The 9,896-nt window shown below is 41.2% G+C and overlaps 1 protein-coding gene across 1 annotated transcript; it reads left to right on the top strand.

Moving 5' to 3' along the window:
- The first annotated feature begins 1,498 nt into the window (after positions 1-1,498).
- On the top strand, positions 1,499-7,474 carry LOC145416302 (hemocyanin subunit-like). The gene is made up of 3 exons (XM_080285306.1): positions 1,499-1,598; positions 5,349-6,875; positions 7,044-7,474. The coding sequence occupies exons 1-3, from the start codon at positions 1,502-1,504 to the stop codon at positions 7,472-7,474; spliced, it is 2,055 nt and encodes a 684-aa protein (XP_080141432.1). The 5' UTR covers positions 1,499-1,501.
- The last annotated feature ends 2,422 nt before the right edge of the window (positions 7,475-9,896 follow it).

Here is a 9,896-nt window from a genome sequence, read left to right as displayed (position 1 = left end):
CTCCTTTCATCTATTTGCACCAATAGTGACTCACGTCTTCCAGCACTTCACATATACGACATTTTTTATCTAAGTCTGATTATTTACTTGTGAAATAGTTTGTTAACATAGATACATACATAGAAATGGCGCCAGGAACAACAGTGACGTCGTCGGTGTTGCTAAATATCCAAACTGCTCTCATTGTTTTTCTCTCCTAATCTGTGGCTTCAAGATTCCTCTCTAGCCGGTCTATAAAACAGTTACTGTCACAGAGGGCCATTGTTCTTAAAATGTCAATAGTGGTTGTTCCTCATGGTTCTCTCCTTTCACCATCTCTTCCTCATTATCATCAAAGAGCTTCTGAACTGCACATCTGTCCTTATTTACCCATACATTGACGACTCTAACCGTTTCATCTGCATTTCACAGTATCTATCACAAGTCACTTTAACAGTCATGGAAAGGCTATGCGTGCCTAGTTACTGACTTCTCATTTTTTTTTTCTGATTTTAGTTAAAGAGGCCCTGTTATTTTGCTCCATCAAAAATTCAGTGTTTCCATCTTTTAATGGATCACAGTATCTTTTGCCTTTCTGTTGACATCTCGCGAAGAAAGGTCATATGAATTCTCGTGCAAAATCCGAGACCCAAACATTGGGTATCTTGAAACGAGTCAGTATTTTCTTTAATCATGCATTTTGTTAACTCCTCTCCTCTTGCCGACTCACTTTTGTCTTCTTGTCTTCACTGCAGTGTTTCATCTCTCTCCCTCTACTGTCGAATTCAGCAGTCACTGCACTTCTGAATTCTCTGTTTGCATCCCTCATTCAATATGATGAACGGGCAGTACCTGTCTAACAACAAACTCTCATGCAAATTTCTGTCCTGCGTTCTAATGCAAGAGTTAACTGTAATTCTGTCATTTAGTAATGTGGTTGGTCAGCTTTGAACTGTCTTCCCCTGACTATATTTCCCTCTTCCTTTTCAAAAGCTGCGTGTAATGTGTCCAGACATTTTCAAAGGAATGGATCTTGATTTTGTCTCTGTTGTTCAATTTTCTCTGAAAAGGACAACCTTTTGCCAAATTACAGCCTTTTGTTCATTCTTTTTATTAGAAAAATTAATTGGGTGATAGCTAAACCATAGAATGCAGTCACTCTTCTTTGGTACAGGCTAAACTAGAGCATTGCTCCATCGAGAAACAATTATGCCATTTAAAATGCAAAGGAGAAAGTTTTGCATAGCCATGGTGTTAGTACACATGCACAGTTATTCAACAACAACATGAGGAATCCAAATAGAACCATACACATTATTAGAATCAGAGCTAATTTTGTGTAATAACAATTGCTTGCATGGCTTTGTCCTTCAGAGATAAACATACTGCAACGTGATAAACGACTGCGCACAGCAGGCACACCCGTTGCCAAGCAGCTGTTATCAGGGTGGGCGGTGAGAGGTCAGGCTATGTGTGAGGTATATAAGGTGGGCGGTAGCGCTGTGCTTTCACCATCCCAGCCATGAAGGTCCTGGTACTGTGTGCTTTCCTGGCCACGGCCGCTGCCTGGCCAAGCTTCGGGTTCGACGACACGGCCGGCTATCAGTCCGATGCAGCTGGTGAGAACAAGGACCATAATTTTTACTTTTTGTACTTTACTATGGTCAATATTTTCGTCCTTTTGCAGCTTGTTTCACTTAGCTCAGTGACAGAAAAAGATAATAACTACGGCTCTACACCCTTTCCGTGGCACCTTTCCAAGACAAACATCATATTAAAATGTTGATGTATTGTTACACCTTAGCATTCATGATAAAGAGATGACAATTTTACTCCAAGTTAAAGTGAAAATACAAGTGTTTGCTTTTGAAAGTGTAACGCCTCTCCCTCGGCGATTTTTCTCTCACGTTCACTTCAAAAATCCTCTGTTTTGCTGCTGCTCCAAACTGTAGAGATTGCAACACCTTCAATCTGATGACTTCACATATCTAGCTACCCATAAAGGTTATAGTAAGGTCAGGAGATGTTTCTCGAACGAGAAATCTCTCAAGATGAATAAAATCGTCTGGAGACAGGAAGGATGAGCTATAAAAGAACGTCACTGCAATCAAGTGGTTAAAAGAACATTAGTAGTATATAAGACAATGTTAAAGTGTAACATGCAAGATGAATCGCAAGGAAGAGGTACAACAAGAGCTGCTATGTCACCTAGAAAACAATGCAAAAGATTCCTCTTAACACAGATTTTATTATTACCTAAGTATTCTGATCCCTCAATATCCTAATTCAAGTTAATGATCTCTATCACCAATAATCCCATTCACACATAGGGGACAGGGTGGGTCAGAGGTAGAGCATCGAGCTCATGATCGGGGAATCGTGAGCTCGAGCCTCGCCCGGGACTTCCGTGCCGGGACTGGTAGCGCGCTCCTTTAACCTGCGAGGTTACATAGCCATAGTTGCCCAGCTCGGGGATTAAATCCCATTCACACTTATGCAGATGACTCAACTTTCACAGTTCATTCACACTTAAACACCCATTCACAAAGTTTGATATCTCTTAACTTCCAACTCAGTATAAGTCTCCATAAATCAAAACTTACATCAGATCAATGAATGAGGACAAAATAATATTGTCATTTAATACTAGGAAAGCCACATTTATACAGTTTACTAATAGACAGACATTGCCTGATTCCTATGTAACCATCAGTGCAACTAATATTCCTACCTCTAAAAGTATTGAATTTCTCGGCGTTTCACTTAACAATACACTTAGTTGCACCGCACATATTATTACACTTGCCAAAACTACTTCAGAGAAACTTGAATAATTGTATAGAACCCGTAACTTTTCGCCGACAGGCAGTTAGTTATAAATTACAAGAATCATGTGCGCTTTTAGCTCGAATATTGCTCGTCTTTCGGGACTGGATGTGGAGAGGTTGTACTAAAACAACTGCACAAAATTCAGAACCAAGAAAAAAATAATAATTAATAACCCAGCAGTTACAAATGAACTCCTTCTCCTACAGGTAAGAAGGAATGTTGCCTCCCTTGTATTTTTCTACAGATACTTTTGTGGCAAATGCTTAGACGAACTTGCATCCATTGCGCCACCTCTCAACGCCTTACCCAGTGCTACACGGGCATCTGGTTGTGCTCATGACTGGACTGTCACACTGTTATATTGCAGAACTTATACCAATCAAAGTTTTTTTTGTTCCACGAACTGCTTCTCTTCGGAACTCGCTTTCCCAAAATGGTTTCCCCCAAACTTCAACGTGAAGCAGTTCAAGTCTTAATGGTTGAGGATTTTTAATGAATGGAGGTTGCCTGTAATCTGGTGCATGGATTATTTTTCTATTTAATTTGTTATTCCATCTTCTTTTCATCTTCTGAAAAAAAAAAAAAAAATCATTGAGGACTTTGTTGGCCAGAAGTAACTACTCTGGTGTCGCCTTAGGTAGAATGATAAAGAATTTTACTGTCTCTGATGGTCGGGACAACTCAAGGACCTTTAATTGTTAACGCGAGAAGCTTTACCTCAGAGAGTCATAAGAGACTGATATGCTCAGAGAGTCATAAGAGACTGATATGAAACATACACCCTATAGAGTTAATAAAATAAAATTGAACTTATAATTTTAAAAGTAAAGCACATGCCACTGACCATGAATTGAATCAAGCACTTGAAAATGACTAAGAGAAATACGTTTTCTAAGCACTACGAGTAGAACGTCAGACACCCCGTTTCCTCAAAGCACACACACACACACACACACACACACACACACACACACACACACACACACAAGCCAGACACATATTAATCTCCTTTTGCTGCGATGATTGTCCTCAAAATGTTCAATGTTAATGCAATTTCTCCTAAATAATTTCCTTTCTGCATCACCTGAAGATCACCGACAAGCATCTTCAGTACAATGGCAACTTCTCTGTTATATTCTTCCTACTATTCCATGGGTATATTTGGTTCCGTACAGATTTTTTCAACAGGAAGAGTTAAAAATAACTTTCATAAACTTCTTCATTAGAGAACTTTCTTGTGCCGAATAGATTCACATTGAAGTAGCAAAAATAAATTGGTTGACTAAAAATTGTCAAAATTCTCAAATGGATATATACTGGTCTACACCAAAAATTAAAAGAAAAAAAAAATAGTAAATAAATCTAACTGCCAAGACGTCTTTGCAAAGGTTGGTAAACTCTACGGACTAGTGTTGTCCCATTTCCCGTATCTTTTACACCTATGATCTCGTAAAACTCACTGAAATAAACATGAGAAAATAAATGAAAAAGGCAAATTGATGCACTTGACCAAGGAAGACATACGAATATTCTGTGTTTAAAGTGAACTGGTGAAGGAATGATATCCAGGTTACAAGTGTTTGGAGGAACAGAAAAAAAAAAATTATTGAGCATATACAATACTGTCTACATTACATGGTGGTGGCCGTAAGAAAGACGTCACCATATTGAAGGGGTTGGATTTATCATGGTGCGATTCTAACCAACATCAGCTTCTAACACTGATCCTTATTGTCCCATCAGGACCGTAGGGGCCTGAGGTTAGAACGAGTAGTCCCGACGTTAAAGGCGAGCGTGAACAATTGTTCGCCCTTAAGAGAGCATTAATCCCCAACATTCCTTCACATGTATGCTCTAATAGGTCATACCTAGCTGGAGTCCCTTAACCCACTGACCACAAGGCGTCTGTTTGGCTATATGGTCACCATCCAACTTAGTAAACTGTTTCCTGGGTTACAGGAAACCATTTGGCTTACTACTCAGTGTCGAGTTACCTGAAGGCAACAGTACATCAAGTGAGTTGATAGTTGGCCCCATTTTCTACTTGATATCTTACGTATAGCTTTTGTAATTTTCTTATTCAGGTCCCCAGAGAAATGAAGGGCCCTTACTCTAGATTTCCTTAGACCGTGTGAAGATGGGAAAGTACACAATAGTGTTTATAGTGATAATACTTCCCTCGTCAATTACCCCACAAAAAAAGAAAAAAAAATATTGCGCCATTCGAGATAATTTATCTCAAGTTGAGAATCCCTGTACACAGTGTGAGATAACCTCTGTACATGGCTGATACTCACTTCCTAGATATTGGTAATCACACTCTTGGATATGAAGTGAAATCTAAAAACTATCCACAAGCATCAGTACATACATACTGCATATCTACAAACCCTTCATTTTTATGATTCTTTAACCAGAGATTCATATTAAAATCATCAGCATGACCAATTCACTGCATATCATGGTCAGTGGCATATCACATATCCTTTGTTCATTGTCTCTAACTCATCAAGTGGCTAAGAAGGTAATATTTGCAACAGGTGCCTCACTGGCTCAGAAGCAGCATGATGTCAACTACCTGCTCTTCAAGATTTACGAGGACGTTCGTGACCCACACCTGAAGGAGCTCGAGGACTCTTGGGACCCACTGGGCCCCAATGCCCATTACGATGACGGTGGTGTTTCTGCCAAGCTGCTGGTGAAGGAGCTCAATGACGGGCGTCTTCTGGAGCGAAAGCATTGGTTCTCCCTCTTCAACGATCGCCAGAGGAAAGAGGCTCTCATGCTCTATGACGCCATTGAATACGCAAGTGACTGGAACACCTTTGTCGGTAATGCTGCTTACTTCCGTAAGCGCATGAACGAGGGAGAGTTCGTGTATGCCATGTACGCCGCCGTCATTCACGCTCACATCACCGAACATCTCGTCCTACCTCCTCTCTATGAGGTCACTCCCCACTTGTTCACCAATAGCGAAGTCATTCAGGAAGCTTATAGAGCCAAGATGACACATACACCTGAAAGGATTAAGTCCTCATTCACTGGAAGTAAGAAGAACCCTGAACAGCGTGTGGCCTACTTCGGAGAAGACATTGGCATGAACATTCACCACGTGACCTGGCACTTGGAGTTCCCCTTCTGGTGGATCGACGAGCGTGAAAACTGGCACCTGGACCGCAAGGGTGAGAACTTCTTCTGGGTTCACCACCAGCTCACCGTCCGCTTCGATGCTGAGCGTCTCTCCAATCACCTCCACCCCGTTGAGGAACTGCACTGGGATGACGTCATTCACGAGGGTTTTGCTCCCCACACCATGTACAAATACGGTGGGTACTTCCCCTCCCGCCCCGACAACATTCACTTCGAAGATGTGGACGGTGTGGCCAGAGTTCGTGACATGCTTATGTGGGAGAGTCGCATCCGTGACGCCATTGCCCATGGCTTCATCACTGCTCGAGATGGAAGCATCATCAACATCCGGGACTCCCACGGTATCGATATTCTTGGTGACGTCATCGAGTCGTCCACGTACAGCCCCAACTCCGAGTACTACGGTGCCCTCCACAACACTGCCCACGTAATGTTGGGTCGCCAGGGAGACCCACATGGGAAATATGATCTTCCTCCCGGTGTCCTGGAACACTTCGAGACGGCCACCCGTGACCCGGCTTTCTTCCGTCTTCACAAGTACATGGATAACATCTTTAAGGAACACAAACACAGCCTTCCGGCTTATACCAAGGAAGACATTGAATTCACCGGTGTTGCCGTTGACAGCGTTAGCATTGATGGCGAACTAGAGACATACTTTGAGGACTTTGAGTACAGTCTAGTCAATGCTGTTGATGACACTCCTGAAATTCCTGACGTTGACATCACCACCTACATCCAACGTCTGAACCACAAGGACTTCTCCTTCAAAATTGACGTCACCAACAACAACGGCGAACCTGTTCTCGGCACAGTGCGTATTTTTGTCTATGTTCGCAGGGATGACAATGGAATCATCTATGACATCAATGATGGCTTCTGGAATGCGATTGAGGTCGACAGATACTGGGTGATGCGTAAGTAACACTATCTATTCTTTCATAAAAGTTTTATATAATATTAAAAGCCTAGTTATTATTAACGAATCATAATGATGTAATATTATATGTAATTGTCATAATATTTCCCATTGCCATAGACCTGCATATGTATTATTTTCCTAATGATCATATTCCCCCTCATAGTCCAGCCAGGTACCAACCACCTCGTTCGTGCATCAAAGGACTCTGCAGTGACCGTCCCTGATGTGCCCAGCTTCAAGACTTTGAAGGAAAAGACTGAGGCCGCTCTCTCCGGTGGCGGTGAACTTCACCTCGAGGAGTTCGAGAGTGCCCTGGGTCTGCCCAACAGGTTCCTCATCCCTAAGGGTAACGAGGAGGGATTGGAGTTAGTCCTTGCGGTGGTCGTAACTGATGGAGAGGCTGACGCCGCTGTGGACAACCTTCACGAAAACACCAAGTTCAACTACTATGGCTACCAAGGAAAGTACCCAGACAACCGCCCCCACGGCTTCCCACTTGATCGCCATGTTGACGACAGGAGAATCCTCGATGAGCTCAGCAACTACGGCTACACCATTGTCAAGGTGTACAACCATGGCGAGGAACGCCATTGAGACGAGTACTGACCTTCAGTATTATGCCGCACTAAATGATGCTTAGTAATTAACATAGTTCACCTCTTGCTGTGAATATATATTGCTTCCCTAATAGGTCTAATAGTTCTTTTTAGTAAAATCCATACGCGTTTTCCTAACCAACAATATTTTATACCAACACTAACAAATCCAGTACACCTCTCTCAAAAAATTGTTGTTTCCAACTTTGATTCTGGAAGCTGGCAGGCATAATACAATATTCTGTAATATTAAGTAAAACCGAAAATCTGTTTATTTTGTTTCTATTAGCCTTTAATTAGATTTATGAATTATTCCTTAAAAAGTGTTGTAATTATTCATGAGGTTTTGCATCGTGATCCTATTATAATAATACGCTCAATGGATTCGAAGTATGAACTCTACATCTGAAGCAGGAAACTTTTAGTATTTCTTTTCTTAAGTATCTTTTGCTAAAGATATCATAGTGTAAGAAATAAAAACACGTTGAAAGTGAGTGAGAATAATACTGGTAGAGGCAGACATTTTGTTGTATGAAAGACGTGACTGGAACAAAATAACGGTAACAAAGAAGGAGGAAGAGTAGTGTTTGCCAGAGAGAGAGAGGTATTTTTGACTACATGCTAGGGGGGGGGGGGCTCCCTATGAAGGAGCTAGGGAATTGAGAGAATGATTTTCTCTTTTTTGTTAGTATACTTACTACATTTACCTTGATCATTCCTCATGCCTTCCTGATAAAGCAGTGTTCTCTTCTCATAATGTAGGTCATAAAGGTCAAACTCACCCTTTCACAGTGATTGTATGATTTACATTCTATTCTCGTTGTCACCAGGCTGTTTTACTTAGATGTCACTCTTCGACAAGGGAAGGTAAGATACACTACTTGTAAAATATTTTATTGCGAGAGTTCTCCCGTAACCCCAATAAACTAGGGTAGAGATAGCAGGAATAAATTAAATCAATATGTTCTCGTCCTGAAGTTGTTAAAAGTCTGTCGGGCATCAACGTCTGCTGCTCACTGATGCTTCACTCCGATGACCGATGTTCCATTTTCTTTCCACTATCTTCGGACCACTTTAGGTTAGAGGAGAGTTTTCGAACCGGGAAGGGGTTAGGTGCAAATTTAAATAACTCTATTACTATGAGATCCATCATTTGGTGAGCAAAGATCCTTTGGTGGCAGAAATAATACACTCAAAATGTGTTTCCAAATTATGGGACGAAGCCATCATACTGAGCATATGAGTCCGTTACAGCACTCAGTGAGGAGTAAACGGGGCCTTTAAGGCCCTTCCACATAATCAGTGGGAACCTGTGGTGTAGAAGGATGATAACTGGAAATGTATGGAAAATTATCGTACTGAGGTGATGAACTGAAGCACCATTCTTACCTTAGCTCCACCGTTTATAGCATGTTTTGTCACGATGCTTCAAAGCGATGAGTAGTGTGCCTGGACACCTCATGTACCCACTGATCGTGTGGAAAGGCCTTTAGAGAAGCAGTCATTTATCAACCAATTAGCTGTTATTTCTCAGTGTTAGTTCAATTATTGCCTGCCGCGATAGAGAAGCTGGTAGGCTATTGTTTTCAATTTGTCTGTCTGTGTGTCTGTCTGAATGTGTGTCTGGTAGCAAGACAACTTCGCAACTGCTCAAGATATCATCATAAAGTCTTACATGTGTGTAACGTGGAAAAAAAAAAAAAGCACGTGTACGAAATATGGGAAAGTAGGTCAAGGTCTTTGTGTCTGTTAGCACGATGGCTTCAGCACCGCTCAAGATATCATCACAAAATTAAACGTGTGTAGTAGGGATGAAAACCACCTACGAGTTCGAACTTGGTGAAAGTAGTTCAAGGTCTGTGTGTCTTGTTACCACGATAACTTTGTAACCGCTCAAGATATCAAAATTTAACGTGTGTAGTAGGGATGAAAATTTCCTGCGAGTTCGAAATTGGTGAAATTAGGTCAAGGTCAAGGTGAAACTTCGAGCCGCACAAGATATGTATCGGCTCACGCCTTGTGTGATTCCCCCCTTCGGGGAGCCTGTATTTTTTTTTTTTTTTTTTTTGTAATCCTTCAGTTATCCAGTCTTTTGAGACTCACTGCGCCAGTATGAAGCGTATTGATGATATCATTGTATATAAAGATTCCAGCATGTAAACAAGGTTGTCTAGAAACAGAATTTTAGTGCTATTGGTAATGCTGTTCTAGTTGCGTCATGTCACGCTCCATCTTAATGAACTGAAAAAAAGTACTCACTGATGACTATAAAGCTACAGCATTTATAATGAGTATCTATAAGAACACTTTTAGTCCTAATGTCATGACTATTTCAATCGCCTCCTATCAAGCACCTTCTTTATATTATTATTGTAGTGACTGTTAAATCGGTGATTTTTTTTATAGGGTTTAGCAACAGC

This window comes from Coenobita brevimanus, chromosome 13 (assembly GCF_032717465.1).
Source record: "Coenobita brevimanus isolate Jiangsu-jjx chromosome 13, ASM3271746v2, whole genome shotgun sequence".
Lineage (NCBI taxonomy): Eukaryota > Metazoa > Arthropoda > Malacostraca > Decapoda > Coenobitidae > Coenobita > Coenobita brevimanus.
This window is presented reverse-complemented; position numbering and strand designations above follow the sequence as displayed.